At 39.6% G+C, this 16,224-nt stretch overlaps 2 protein-coding genes across 2 annotated transcripts; both read left to right on the plus strand.

Annotated features, from left to right (window-relative positions):
- The first annotated feature begins 595 nt into the window (after positions 1–595).
- LOC308116128 (arrestin domain-containing protein 3-like) lies at positions 596–5,525 on the plus strand. The gene is made up of 3 exons (XM_080474138.1): positions 596–730; positions 1,221–1,466; positions 5,381–5,525. Exons 1-3 carry the CDS (start codon positions 622–624, stop codon positions 5,407–5,409), a joined length of 384 nt encoding a protein of 127 aa, XP_080330264.1. The 5' UTR covers positions 596–621; the 3' UTR covers positions 5,410–5,525.
- Positions 5,526–6,057: 532 nt separating this feature from the next.
- Positions 6,058–9,889, plus strand: LOC308116127 (arrestin domain-containing protein 2-like). The gene is made up of 7 exons (XM_080474137.1): positions 6,058–6,477; positions 7,917–8,134; positions 8,230–8,332; positions 8,467–8,723; positions 8,836–8,998; positions 9,187–9,347; positions 9,604–9,889. Exons 1-7 carry the CDS (start codon positions 6,204–6,206, stop codon positions 9,655–9,657), a joined length of 1,230 nt encoding a protein of 409 aa, XP_080330263.1. The 5' UTR covers positions 6,058–6,203; the 3' UTR covers positions 9,658–9,889.
- Positions 9,890–16,224: the final 6,335 nt, after the last annotated feature.

Raw genomic sequence — 16,224 nt, forward strand, 5'->3', positions numbered from 1 at the left:
TTTCCATTGAGATTTGTCAAACGCAGCTCAAAGTCAGGCCATTTAAATGTTTACCTTTGAGTTTTTGACATGTCATTGCATTTTGCAGAGACATCCTTCCAAAAGGTATGTTGGTTTTTCAACAACTTTACTTTTGAATCGGTCAACTTCCTATATGATCATTATATCATACAAGATATTGTACAAAATGTTGACTCATAAAGAACTTCTGCTCTGAAACATAAAGAAACATTTGGAGTTGTCATCGTCCATAAGTCGTCATGCTGTGACTCCACTGGTCTGGCCCCCTGCATGCTGCTGTGAACTGAAACTGAAATGAGCTTATCCTCCTTTAATGGGTCCCAGGTAAATGAATTAATAAATAACTTTAAGATTGTGGACAACATCCTTAGACAAAGATTCAATACAGGCATGGAAAGGTGATGTGAGATGTATAATATAGTCTATGTAAAAGAAAAATAACTCCACTGAATGTCAACCTTTTGTGGGAACAGCGCCCTCTAGGCAGCCCAGTACAAGGGGCGTCGTCCTCTCGCGCTCCCCGCCTCTCTGATAAGTGGGGCGGGCCGGGCGCCACTCACGTGTAACCCTGGCCATTGGGGTAAAAGGGAGAGAGGCTGAATGCTGCCTCTGTTTACAAACGCTGCGCTTCCATTGAGCAAACAGTCACGGGGAGCACGGAGCAAAGCTTTACCTCCAATAAGACCACAACACTGCTGCTGTGCCGCAGGTGAGTTTCAAGCTTAAATAACGGATCATCGACCTGGTTATTCCATCCCATCGCCTTTTCCAGGGTTATAACGTTCATACGCTGCACAGCTGAAAATGGAGTAAAACGGAGTTATATAGGATATGGATGCCTGTGAAATATAAACTAAGTCACATGTGCAGGCTGTTTATGTGACCATTCTGCTTACATTATTATTATTATTATTAATATTATTATTAATATTATTATTAATATTATTATTAATATTATTATTAATATTATTATTAATATTATTATTATTATATTGGTGGCTGACGGTGGAACCCCTACAATAAAAGTGAAAACTCTGGAATAACCCACATGTGTATTTTACAGCTTGTCCTAAATTTAATGGAATGGCCTTAAGAAAACATACTGTACACACTTTTAGTATAAACTACAATAATGTGTTTGAATTTACTCCTTCTTCGTCTTATCATTGTTTTTGCTATTGTTCTGTCTTTGCATGCAGCAATGCGCTCCATTAAATCTTTCACCCTGGAGCTGGACGGAGTGGGTGCAGTGTTCACTGAAGGGGACGTGGTGTCCGGCTTGGTGGTTCTAGAGCTCCGCAGAGACACCAGAGTGCAGTCCATGAAGGTGCAGGGCAGAGGGGTGGCCACGGCACACTGGCTGGAGAACCGAGGCATGAACTCTGTTTATAATGACTGCACCTCCAGAATCATCTACTTGAAGAAGAGACAACATCTCATCCGAGGTTAGTAAGCTAGATAGATAGATAGATAGATAGATAGATAGATAGATAGATAGATAGATAGATAGATAGATAGATAGAACTGTATTTTCTTCATTAATCAGCTCAGTTATAACTGCAATGTGTAGCTTTATGTCTGACTATAAATACCTAAGTCCATCTTATTTATGTAAATTATTCTGAATGACAATGTTTTGTATTAGATTGTGCAAATAAGAAATAGTCATTTGCAGTTTTGAAACTACTATATTATTGTATTGATTAAGCTGATAGAGGTGATGGCAACTAGATATTGTGTCAAATAAGACGATTTGATTAAGAGAAAAGTCTTTTCAACTTTGATTAAAGGCGGTTGATTTCTCTTTGTCCTGTCACTCACTGTATCTGATTAAATTGCACATCTATGTGTAGTTATGTTACTTATGCGGAGACATCGGGGCAGTATTTTGGGATGCACTGCAGCTGCAGAATGACACTGGCTGTCTCTGTTCTGAATAATGTGGTGTAAAACTGCTGATCAGCACTGCGGACCGTGCCAGCTGGGAGCTTGTGTGTCTTGTAGTCACTGCACTTTGCAAAATGAAGTCACCTGGGCAAAATCTTGGAGAGTATCCAGATACATTTCATACAAGATAACAAAATCTTACAATTAAACTGAAATCCATGGAAAAACTAATTGGATATAGCTTTGACTTATATAACACTTTTTTTTTTAATGCTTCAAAAATCTGAACTTGCTTTTACATGATCAGTCATATTGAACTATTCTTGCTACTAATGGGTGTAATTCCAGGTGCTCACGCACCATCAAGTGAGGTGGTGGGGATTAAACCACCAGCTGTGGGATTTGAATATGACACACTTGTCTAACTAAGCTACAGCCACACAAACTGCTTCACCAGTTGTGGTGAAATTCCCCCAGAGATGATTTTTAACGGGTCAGTTAGATTTAAAGGCCTTGGATATAGGTCACTGTAGCTTAGTAAATGATGTGTAGACTGTTGTTAATGTTTCATGGGATCCTAAGAAAATAGGTTTGTTTCAACTGATTGCAGTCATAGTAAAGTTCAAAGCACTACAAATTAAAATGCTGGTGCAATGTGGGTAATTGTGTTTCTTTGGCCTCAGATTACAAACCGATCTCTCGCAGGTAATTCCGTGCTATAAAACCTGCGGGTATGTCTAGTAGAAAAAGATGCAGCAAGTTGGTTATGTATGGAAATAATAATATACGGCCTATTTTCAAGCCAATATGTAACATTGTGACTACAAAGACTAAAAATAATACATTAATTTATCAGGTATTACCTGACAGAGGCCTTTCACTGGCTACTGTAAATAATTGGAGGGGTTTCTCCTTATTTATAGCAATTATTTAAGCTTTTAAATTTAAAATATGTTATTTGCCCATTCCGGGTGAAAAAAAGTTATCTTATGTCTTATCTTATTTTAAAACGATGATGATTTAATTTAAAACTATACAGATTACTTTATCATTAGAGAGTTGTTGAGAGTTGATCCTGCAACCTTGAATTGGATAAAGCAGTTTAGAAGATGGATTGGTGGATAGAGAGTTTGAGAAAACACTGAAGGCATTGTATTCTTTAAGTAGGCAGGGAAGGTTTTTCATGACTTTTGCTTCACTCTGTTAATGTATTCTGATTTGTACTTATTTCACAAAGAAAACTAGTGCATTTATACAACGACAATTTTTAATATTACCTACAATTCCATATTTTAACCAGATATATGTTAATGTCAGACTATATAAATCAATTCAACCAATCCATATCTGTTAGCTCACATGATAATGATGTAAGGGTTTGCCATTTCTGATCAGTTTACTTCTTCAGTATCTGCAAATAAGTCACACGTGCTAATACTGTTAAGACATCAGTGTGATGAAGAAGTTTTGTTTAAATGAATAAATGAAAAGGTCAACCTGTGTTTCATATATATATATATATATATATATATATATATATATATATATATATATATATATATATATATATATGAAAGAAATTATTTTACCATCTGAGAGGTCAGTACACGCTGCTGGTCTTAGAGTCACATCGTGTGTACAACAGTCTTATCCTCAGGATCTGTCCATGGATTAAAGGTGCTAATTCTTTTTGCATAACTTGACTCTGCTGCTATACTTCCCAAACTCTTTCCAGAACCCCCCAATTTCCTTTAAGTTTACATATACTAGTGACAGAGCATATCTGGTATTATAGATATAAAAAATTAAACATGAAGTGATGTTTACTTGGAACAGCAGCTGCAGACATTTAGATGGACAAAGGCTAAGGGAAGGAAGGGGGAAAGAGGGGGTGGGGGTGGATAGGTTGGGGCGTCTGTTTTAAAAAATGCAGACCACATCACCATAGCGACAGAAAAACAACACATGGTGAACTGGACCCTCCCCGTCCCCACGTCTCCCCGTCTGCCCGTCTCCCCTCTATACCAATGCTGGCAGCTGCTGCTTGATTTATTCAGCAATATTTGGCCTTTTTTCTACTCATTTCCTGTTTATTCTCAGTAGCAGTATTTTTAGCATATAAGGAAAGCTTTGTGTTTTTAAAATTTATATTTGATTTCCTTATTTTTTCTTCTTTTTATTGGCGCTCGCTGGCTGTGCAGGATAAGGTGGTTCAAAGATTTAGGGAAAACTGTGTCGTGCCAAAGAAAGACCACTCTTTCTTTGTTTTTCTTTGCTCGTCGTTTTAATATTTGGCTCGGTGTGTTGTGTACTCAGCAGCTCTCTGGCTCAACAAGAAAGGTCACACACAAAGATGAGTGTGTTTTCTTCAGTCTGCAGCAGTGGTGAATGTGTTTTTAAACCTTAGGTTAATCAAACAGAGTCATGTGCCCCAGAGGGAGTGATTTCACTGGTTCCCCATTTTTTGCAGAGAACCTCATCATCCTCTTATCAGTATGGATTCAGAAACCAATGGTGTTGCTGAGGCGCTGCACCTATTCACCAGTAGGTGGCAGGCTGAGCTTTGTCCCATATAGACCAGCATTTCTGTAGCGTGTTGGAAGAAAACAGACAAAAGGGTGAAAACAAAGTGATTCGTTTTCCCAGATTTAACCCGACGTTTCGTTGACGTTTAAGTTGATGATGCCGTGGCTTCCTGTGTCTGCTTTTCTATACAGAATTCTGAGTATCACATTTTGTACAAAGTTTCACAAACATCTCTAACAAAGTCTTGGGAGCAAGAACATCTCAGTACAGTAATAATAAAGAGTGAATTGACCAGTTGGTGGCAGTATAGAGCCAGTCCTCGTCGAGGAGTAACAAAGGAGTAAACAACTTTGTTTTTCCCAGAGCAGACTTGAATTTTGTCTGGTGTGCTTCACCCAGCTCAGACAAAAAAAACAAACCAACTAAAACAAAATACGATTAGGTTACTTATTGACTGGTGCAGAGCTTTCAGGAGACATTTAGTTCATAAGTATATTTTTTATGTTTTCGGAGAATAATAAAAGTAAGTTAAACGTGTGAATGAAAGTTTATATAATTGATGCGATCCATTCAGGTTATGCAAAGATGTCGCCGTGCTATCGCAGTGGTACTTCTCCCCTTTTCAGTTGTTTTTCGTGAGTTAATTTGCTGGAAGAAGAAAAAAAAAACCCTACATACTTTCATTGCATAACTGTTTGTTTTTCCATGCGTGTGGTGGCTGAAGCTGTGTAATGCAAAGTTCGCTGCGACATGGAAGCAGTGGAGTAAACAGCTTTATTCCAGAGTGAAACTATTTTCCCCTGAGCCGTGCATGCGGGATCTGTGCCACACCGAAGCATGCTCAGTAAGCCTGTTTTCCTCTAAGAACCTGTAACCATCAATCATCTGCTGTTTTCCTCCGCGCTGCCTCCACACCCAGTATGCGTGTTTATTATGTTGCCTTCAGGTCCGGTCCGGATACATGAGTGTCATTGAGAAGAACCTCACACCAGAAAACCCAACAGAAGTGACAGTGATAAGAAGAGTGATGAAGAGATAAAAAGTTTCTTTTAGTTTTTCTTTCATATTGACACCATGATCTGGGGTTTTAGTAATTTGCCCTGCCATATGTTAATTTAGAAATAATGTCACCTTATACTTCGATTTCAACTTATACATTAATAAAAGATCATTAGAAACGTCAATAATTTGCACAAAAAAACGTTGATTTGCTGTTTTAGGTAAAACACTGATCTCTGCAATGTGTCCACTGTTCAAGTTCAGTCCTGTAAACAACTTGTTGCAGTTGAGACTCTCTTTCTGTCATCATTAAAACCCTTGGTGTGTGTGTGTGTGTGTGTGTGTGTGTGTGTGTGTGTGTGTGTGTGTGTGTGTGTGTGTGTGTGTGTGTGTGTGTGTGTGTGTGTGTGTGTGTGTGTTTGTTGTTCTTGTTGTTGGTTTTAATATACAAAAGCCATCACTTTACAGTTGTGTGAAGTGAAGTGTTACAAAGTCGGTGCCGGGGAGGAGTTCCTGAAGGCATCATCCCCCAGCCTTGAAACCTCTCGCGCTGTCTTACATAATAAATTTTGAAGCTCCGCCCACTTTCTCAGCCCAAATACAGGGAGCCTCCGTCTGGTCTCCATACTTTGAGCTTTAAACTGCAGAGGACAACATACCTGCACACCAACGTCCTTCTCCATCACTCGTCTACTGACTGCGAGACTTAAGGAAACAGTTTTCCACTGTGAGAGGACTTTGCCTGAATAGAAAAACAAAAAAAAAAGAAAATGATTTTCGACAAGTTGAAAAAGTTTGACATCGTCTTCGACTCCCCTGAGCTGGACTCTACTCCAGTGTTCAGCAGCGGGGACGTGGTGTCCGGGCGGGTGCTGCTGGAGCTGTATGGGGAGAGTCGGCTAGACTCCCTCAAGCTCCACGCCGAGGGTTTCGCCAAAGTGCATTGGACCGAGTCCCGGTCGGCCGGTTCCAGCACCGCGTACACCCAGAACTACAGCGACGAAGTGGAGTACCTGAACCGCAGAGAGGTGCTGCTGCAGGCAGGTCAGTCCGCTCTGCAGACCGGTGATGGGACAGGGACAGGGGGCTTCGTTACTGCTCTCATTAACCAGCTCCATGGCGACTGGAACTATTGTGTTAAAGTGGGTCTATTTGTCTGGTGGACACTGGGCTGGTTGTTTGTTTGCAAACTTGGAATGGTGTTGTTTTGATCATGACAGAGCACTGGAGGTTAAACAACAGATTTATGATGAAGTCAGACCTCAACTTTGATTATGAAACTGCTGCTTGTTTTTCCTCTCATGTGAGACTTTTGATCGAAACTAAAAGTAACCTGGAGTTGCCTTTTCAAAGGCATAAATTCTTCACTTTATTGCTTCACATTTCTTCATATTTTACTTCATCCAAGTGTTGAAAGTAAGCTTCCAAACACTCAGTCATTCTTTTGCAGAAACACTTTTCAAGGTCCTGTCACTTAAACTTGTTTGGCTTTACCAACTGATAAAATATATAATTTTTTCTAGGAGTTTTAAACATGTAAAAATACATTTCGACTCCTTAAGAAAGGGAGGGAAAACATGCTATTTACATAGGACGTTCCCAACATCTGCCTCAGGAAACACCACTGACACCAACCTTCCCTTCTATGAAGCAAGTCTGGGGTTGTTTTTCTCCTCTGGTAGGGGAGCCTCAGGTTTCTGTCTTCATTCATTGGACACTGAGCTGTTTTGGTTCTCAAGACCAGGCCGGAAACTCGCAGTCGAGGCTTTGTCAATTTCACTTTGGTTTCTATCTGCAACTAGTCTTGCCTGTTTAATCTCTTTGCAACTAACCTTACACAAACAAGGCCTAATAATGCCTATTGACTTGATCTATGGTGTTTGCATAAAATCGTGCGAACTAAATATCCGTTTGGCCTACAAAGAAGGTTTGACAGTGGCAGTATTGTTTAGATGATATTGGAACATCGAACTAGCTAAAGAGAAACCCAACAGACGGAGTCTGTTAAATACAAACACATGTTCCTGGACCTTTGCAACAGGGGAGTGAGAAAAACAGAGCGGCTGAGATGGGCTCTGTAACGTAGCTCGAGGAAAACATGTTCTCCGTCAGCACAATGGAGCAGGAGCTGCCCCTCTGAGCGAGCGCTGAAGCCATGTGATTGCAGCAAACAAAAGTGAAGTTCAACAGCATCTCTTATTTCAAAGGTTTTATCTCTTGCAATTTCAAGACTTAAGATTTGCAAGGGTTGTTTAGCGTCGTTTTATCAGGATTTATTGACGGACAGAACCAGTAAACTGATTGAGGAGATGAAAGTACTGTCTCACTGTCCTGTAATAATTGCTTTATGTGCATCTTATTCAATCTAACTGATTGGGCTTTTTCTTTTTAATCAACTTGACATGAACTATAAGAGCCTGGTAGTTCTTTAATTAAACATTTAACTTACATTTCTGTATTTTTTTTTCTTCTTTTTGTTTCAGATAATGGTGAAGTGACTGTCCTTCCTGCAGGCAGGCATGAATTTCCATTCAGCTTTCAGCTGCCAGAAGAGACACTGGTCACCTCCTTTGAGGGGAAACATGGCAGTATCCGTTACTGGGTCAAAGTAAAGCTCCACAGACCTTGGGCCACTGTCAGGAAAATCAAGAAGGAGTTTACCGTAATTGAGCCCATTGATATCAACACACCTGCTTTACTGGTAAGTAGCCGGTCCCTAATGTTTTGTGCCTGTTGCACTTAATGATGATTTTTAAATGTTCTAAATTACCTGCTTGTTTGACTTCCAATTTGTAGGCACCACAGGCTGGTACGAAAGATAAGATGGCACGAGCATGGTACCGCAACTTTGGACAAGTGTCTCTAACTGCAAAGATTGACCGCAAAGGCTACACACCAGGTAAGGGTCCAGCATCTGTGACTTATTCTCTACAGACACGTGTGGGTTTTATAATTTAATTACATTTTTTTAAAGTTATACAATAAGTTTTTGCACTTCTTATAATCTTTTTTTTTTTTTGTTTGTTTTTGTAGGTGAAGTTATTCCAGTCTTTGCAGAGTTTGACAACTCTACATCCAGGTCAGTTGTGCCCAAAGCCTTCATCACCCAGACGCAGACCTTCATCGCCCGTGGAACCATGAAGCAGAAGCGCTCAGTGGTGGCCACATTGTCTGGTGACTATGTTGGCGCGAGATGTCGAGAGACCTGGCATGGCCGAGCCATCAAAATCCCGCCTGTGGGTCCATCCATCCTGCAGTGCCGCATCATCAAAGTAGAGTACACACTCAAGGTGCGCTCAGCTCCTGTGTTTGTCAAGCAACTGGATTATTCATTCTTTTCCCTCTTCAGAACACTGCAAATAATGGTAATAATGACAAAAGTTCTTCCTTGCCTTACACCAGGTTTGTGTTGATGTTCCTGGGACGTCCAAACTCTGTCTTGAGCTGCCGCTTGTCATTGGCACCATCCCTCTACATCCTTTTGGCAGCCGGACCTCCAGCGTCAGCAGCCAGTACAGCGTCAACCTGGAGTGGCTTCACATGGCCATTCCCGAGCAGCCTGAACGTAAGTTTCTTGTCATACGTCTTCAAGTGTCTGATGAAACTGGCATGTCATAGCTCCAAAGTTTTAAAATGAGTTATGTGGGAGAGTAAAGAGTATTACCGGCACTGATGACTCAACTGTTTATTATCTGGACCTTTGCAGCTCTGCTGAGTCGGGCCAGCGATCTAATCCTGCCTGTTTCCTTACAGCTCCTCCAGATTACAGCTCTGTGGTGACACAGGAGGAGGCTGAGCAGCGCAACAACGCTGTGGTCCCGCAGCCGGCTGAAGACCTGAGTGGGATCATGGAGCGACCCCTCATGGCGTTTGTCCAAGAGTTTCGCTTTCGACCTCCGCCAGTTTACTGCGAGGTGAGTCACCAGATACTAGAAACAACCCTCCGCCATATCTACTGATTACTGAGTGTGATGAGCATGAGGCACTTCTCTTTTGTTAAGATATTAAAAAACAACTAAACTGAGGAGAATATGTATACTAGGATCTACCTAAGAACAAATCAAGGGTGTAAACTTTATGTATCCGTGTTAGTTTCTGCCTGGTGAAGGACTGAATTATCTCATTTCCTAACCTTCATCTCATCTGTTCTTTTTTCCGTCATGGCTACAGATTGACCCCAACCCTCAGCCCCTCAACATCCGACCTCGCTGCATGACGTGTTGAACCATGAAAGCTGCCAGAGCGTCAAGCTGCTCAGTGAAACAAATGAAGAGATTTGTCTTATTCTGGATAACTTCTCTCTGATAAATGGCACTTGGTTCCGGCCAGTGTTGTTGAGATGGACTGGAGCGCCACAGAGAGGCCAGGAGACGGAGCTCACAGGGACTGGATGTTAGCGGAGGAGCTGCCACTTGGATTCCAGTTCAGAAAAGTGGACACTTTCCTGTACTGACGAGAGAGAAGCAACTTCCCTGCATCAGTTCCTGTCCTCCTCAAGTGATTAATGACTCCCACCAAAGTCAGCTGCATACGCCTCCCAATCAGTAATTCCCTGTATGGAGAGATTTTTGAAATATAAGGACTTTGTGACTTAATGCAAGCTGGGGGTTAGGATCACTTGACATTTATCAGGTAGAGAGTCGGAGTTGTGCCTGATATATCAATGTTTTAAAAAAAAACAAAAAACGCCCTTGACAAGTTGACATGTTCAGAAGAATATTGTCACCTTTGACTGGCGTATAGAGAAAAGTGCAATTATTGTCTTCAGTTATCAACTTTCCTTTGTCTGGCAACAGTAGATTTTACCCACCTACGTTGTTATGCATTGTGTAACTCAACAGCAATGTGCCTGTCATTTCTACTGTTACTTACGCACATGCTGTATCTAAAGTTGTCATGGTGGAGCAAATGCATGCAGGTAACAAAATGTATAAAGGGAAAACAAGTATGCCTTAAATATATGCAGTGGAAGATTCCAAGAGAGGTTAGAGTCTTCTCTCAGAGAGCTGTGTAAAGCTGAATGTATTCTGACAGCAAAAACAGATTGTGTGTAAATTGATTTGAAGGCACTGAAATGTAAGAGCTGATTTTCACCAAGATGATGACGTATGTTGCATTTTAATCAAGGAGCTCCACGGGGCTCATAGAGCGGCTCTCCCAGCTGATGAAACAAAAAGGAGGAGGTGAGGAAAAACCTTTTGTGCCGAATGGACTGATGCTTTCGATGGGGGCCAGGTGCCTTGGTGCTGTGAGGTCAAGCCTTAAAGCTGAAGATGCCACTGAAATGTAGGGACGAAGAACATTCCAAAAAAAACTGACCTGAGGATCATGTTTTCTCCTCAACTTCCCAAAAGAAAACAACCTTCAGGAGTATCAAAGAAGTCTTCAGGGTCAGATGTGCAACATGAGTGGCACGCACTGAGAAAAAAGACTAAACAAAGAATGAATGTATTTTTATACAAATGCAGTTGGTGATTCACAATCGTGCCAAAGTTTTGTAAGTGTTTTTTCTAATAAAACAATAAATAAATCAATGAACGTAAGTCTCTAGTGTTTTCTTCACACTTGAACAGCACGCCACCTTTAGCAAAAAGGAATTCCTCTATCAATTTATTTTTTGTACATGGAGCTTACTTTGGGCTATTGGCAGGATTCACTCTGTCTATTGCACTGTAATACAGAGTAAAACACATTTATTCATGAACACACCCACACCTATGGTCAGTTCACTGTCACCAGTCTAATAACAAGCATGTGTTTGGATTATGGGTGGGAAAATAACACCTGGATGAAACCCAGACAGGGAGAAGACGTAAACTTGTCAGGGGGGAAAACAATCCCATAGTTCAGCGTGTTTAAACAAGGATACTTCCATTTATTTTAACTGCACGTGACTTACTTTCCACATGAACGTAAGGGAACTTTTTAAATGAGCCTTTTCTCTTCAGTAAACGCTAAAATAAATGATAAAAAATACATTTTACTGCATTAAGTTTAAACTGAGATATGATCGGTTTCCTGTATATTTTTTTCATATATGAAAAGAGGCTCTACAAGTCCTGTGCTCGTGAGATTTAGAAATGGTTTTTTTCTAGGCCAAGAATTGATCTTTTCTGAGTTTTTAGTTCAGAACAGGTGTGCATTTTGTTGTCATAACATTCTTTGTGCAGGTGAAGAACCAGAAACTCTCTCATCAGATATATGATATATCATTGTGTTGTCCGTAAGCTCAGAAAGTGTTGTTAGGGAGTTTAAAGAGGGCCTCTGTGGAGCATTTTGCACGCCAGTGGATTGGCCCAGCGACTTCAAGGGTGAGAGTCAAAACAATCCTACTTGGTAAGGGCAGGATTCACTGAAAAACAAAGCAGGGCTCACGAGATCAAAACAACGATTACAGTTTCTCTTGTGAAAGTTCTGATATTTCGCTCTTGCACAATAAAGTTGATTTCAGTGGTTTATTACCAAAAGGAAAACCTAAATCCAAACATTACTAAAAGGTCATATGATACCTTTTTTTTTTAAAGTACCCTCTTGCAGGCTACTTTGTTGACATGTCCATTCAACAAGGATACTAGGTATTTTTTTTTGCCACATACAAACACAAAACACATGGGAGCAAACGGCAGTGAAATGAAGTGCTGCATAAGAACATGCAAACTTCACACAGGAAGGCCTGGCCAGTAGTAGAACCCGCACCCTCTTGCTGTGAGGCAAGAGCACCAATCACTGTGCCACCTTGCGACCCTAAACCCAAATCCCCCTAAATTAAAGAATACATATGAGTTTTAGACGAGGACTGCACAGTGATGTTGTGGTTAACACTTTTACCTCACAGTTAGATTGTCCCCAGTTGAATCTCAAATTGTTTTCCATTATATATAAATAATAACATTGTTTTTCCTAAATTTTACTGCATTAATCAGATTAACCGTAGCTAACTTCTGTGTAATTAAGAAAGTAACTATCCTGCCTAGTGGAACTCCATCGTAAACACACTTGTTTAGCTCCTCTCAGCACTAATTAATGGATGCTGATGAACGTGAGGTGGAGCAGCACTAATACTCTCAGACAGTAGACGAAAGTCAGATTGATAAAACAGGCAATTGTGCTTGTATCCGACTGAGTGAGTATTGATTTGCGACATTTAACACTCTGATGTCTTCCTTGACGTTGGCTATAGCTCCTGTGACCTTACAGCAAGCAGGTATGTGTGTGTTTTTATTCAAACTCTTCCACACAAAGAACAAGGCTTTATGATGTTTGTCATTGCTCCTCTAATCCTGTAGACTGCGAAGCTCCAAGTCTTCTGTTTGTTTCAAATAAACATTTAAATGTCATCTAAGCTCTTGCATGTGCAAATAAAGTTAGTCATTTTTTCTTTAATGTTGATTGTTTGTCTTGTGTCACAAAATTGGCTTTAAGATTACGACATTATCTACAACTACAACAAAAGTTTTTGTTTGCTTGTTTGTTTTTTATTGTTCTGCCCCCAACAAATCATCTAAAAAATCTGTATTTGGGTTGATCACACCAATCGAAATTGGAAAAAAAAGACCCCAAAAAATTAAACAAAAAAATAAATAAACAGCAAACTTCCATATTACCCCAGGGCTTAACAAATATATAAGAAATCTCTGAGGTTTATTAACTTTACAATATTTACTACTAAAAACAGGCCACTTTGAGCATTGTTTTCTCCATATAATGTGATTAATATCCTTATGAGATGTCAGTCACACAGTTTTCTTCATGTACAACTTGATTAACACGTCAAACGTGTTAAAACAGTTTTATCCACTCCAGGCTTCACTTGAAAATATTCAAATTTTAGGGAATATATTAAAATCTGTTCTGTGTGAGTGTTTTTGTTCATACAAGAGGAGATTGTAATGGTCAAGCATATCCCCTCAGTTAAATATCAACGTCTGTTTTGCCTCAGATTTATTCATTGTTTTACTAGTTATGTGCAGCTGCTGTTATAATTTTTTCACATGAAGATCAAGTTGTACCATTAACAAAGGTATGGTCATACTTCCTAAACACCGCGTTCACACATTTTAACCTGCACACTTCCAAACTTGCCCTGGGGCGTCTTGTGGCCCAGATTAAAGTCAGACATGCAGAGCAGGTCTTTTGACACGTCTGGGTTTTTTTTTTTGGTTTTTTTTACCTGATTATGAACTTAGGACATCATATAATACAGCAACTTTTGATAGAAATGAATCAATTACTGATTATTATTAAGAAAACACTAACATAGATACAATTACTCAAGTGTTTGACGTCTCCTTCTCTATTGTGTCCCGCATGACACAGTTGTAGAGCTACAATGCCGTTGTCTCTTTTTGTCTGTAAATGGTTAAGCCCGGTGTCTTGACAGTTACGGTTCCATTACAACCCCGTACTCTTTAAAGCTGTATGAAAGAAAATGTTACTATCAGTAACATTAATGTTAACTTGCATCCGTAATGCATTGATTCAATTCACATAAGCATAGTCTTCATAGGGGCTGCTGCTGCTGCTGCTGTCTACAAGTTTGTAGTTTTGTCCAGATATTTTGTTTTGTATTTGTCATATTTCACTTACAGAGCATAGAGTCCTTCAACTGAGTAGAACTATTGAGTGAGTCAGTGAACAGAATGATCCAGACAGTATGGACAACCCAGTTAATGTGTCACAGCAACACTCCAGTAATACCTTCAAAATGCACATTATACAGAAAGACTCTGTTAGATGGACCATTTAAAGCAGCACAATAATCAGTGTTTTGCTTTTTATTTGTAACTACTAAGGTAACTACACTACATTTCACACGTATAACTGACTCATTTCAATGAAACCATCAATCCTGTATTTTAAACCACCACTGACACAACAGTCCACTATGATTGTAATTATGGAAAATACTGTAAACATTTAGATAATAATTGAAATGTTTTTGTTCGAGGTCTCTTAATGCAGTAACAACCAAATTAAATAAGTAGGTCAACACTGTGTCCAGAGCCTACTGCCTACCAGACAAAAGTGTCTTGGGCTGCCAGTGTTTATTTCTTTGGCTTTTAATGACATTGACATAATCACGTGCCAAGTGTAGACCAGCGTTTTCCTTTGCAAAGCTTTTTGGATCAAATTTTAACTGGCACATTCCTCATATATGATTGTATTTTGAGAGTTGGCACACTTTGTAAACAACCAAGCTAGTTTTTCTTGTTTTCCCGTCTCTTAGTCAGCATTTGAGAATTGGGAGCGCACCATAATACTTCTGCATGCTGAAGTTTCAGGATTTCCCAAATCATGAAACACAAAGCCAGTGGACTCCAGTGTCACAAAAGGTTGAAAGAGTACTAAAAACATGTACTGCAGCACAATTACAGTTGGATTCTCTCAATGAATTCTGAAAGAATTATTAACTCTTATCAGTCAGGATTTCAATGCAGTTTATCTGAATACATCGTACAGACCCAGTTAATAATATCTATGACAATAAAGTATATATATGAATTACACAATGTGAAACAAATGTAAAGGCAAAGCAGGAATTTTCTATGTCAAAGAAATAGTAATATAAAATAGGATACAGTAATGTGAACATGTGTAATTACTTACTTTTAGATCACATTGTTTTGGACAACCACAGAAGTCCCAAACAACATTTCTTTAAAATAAAAACAGTCTGAAAGTGACTGGGAATGCAGCAAAAAAAGCATTATCCATGCTGCTCTTACAGACAGGCTGTTTAAACGGTGAATGTTCATTTGATAATCAACCAACTGGATGATTGTGAGACTAATAAGGAATGTTTATTACAGAGATAATTAATATTTGTAGCGTTTTACTTTACTGAGGCTTATGCTTTGGGATTCTACCTTCTCTGCAAAGACCACTCCAGACGTATTATTACTTACATAAACTGAGGCAAACAGACGCCAGCTGCTTATGTTAAACAAGCATTCGTACAAGCACGTTTGAAAATTTTCAGCTTCAACTGATGACTTGAGTGTTTGTTGTGGGTTTGTTGTGATTTATTTATTTTTATAGGTGCTGACATGTTGACAACGTCTCACTTTCAGAAAAAACTGAGTTGTGTGATAAATTAAGCAAAGGAAGACTCTTGCACTTTCCAGCATGGTGGCGTAATGATTAATGCTTTTACTTCACACTGGTGCCTCAAGGTTAAATTTCTGCTGGGGCCTTTCAGTTTGGAGTGTATGTGTTCTTTCTGTGCCTCCTTGGGTTTACTTTCAGGTACTCCAGCCTCTTGTCACAATCCCAACGTGTATTCTTTTGTGAACGTGTGTGTGGGTAAATGTCTCCCTGTGCAGAAAAAGCCACTTGTGCATCGTATTATTGCACCTTGTCTCATAATCGGTGGGGAAGATTCGAGTTGTAACTCCATAGAGGCATGAGTGAATTACTATAGAACCAACAAAAAACAAAAAAAAAGTTTTTATTTCTTATTTGGATATCCTGTTTCTTCTGACAGAAAATGTTTCTTAAATTAAACCAGTTAACTGACTGCTTTACTTTATGTATGTAAATGTATTTTTGAGTGTGTTCTGTCTGTGGTATTTTGTTACAAAACAAAAAGAAAGATAGACTACTTCCACCTAAAGTTTGAATATGCGTTATGACCTGCCAGAATTGTTGTCCAAACTATTGGCTGTCATTGATCCTGATACCGTTGGCTGGCTGAAGCTGATCATACAATCAGACATCTGAAACATCAGAAAACCTGATGGTTATGTGTGATGCTCCAAACCAGGGGTGTCAAACTCAGATCCTCGTGGGCCG

This window comes from Lipophrys pholis (genome assembly GCF_963383615.2).
Source record: "Lipophrys pholis genome assembly, chromosome: 10".
Lineage (NCBI taxonomy): Eukaryota > Metazoa > Chordata > Actinopteri > Blenniiformes > Blenniidae > Lipophrys > Lipophrys pholis.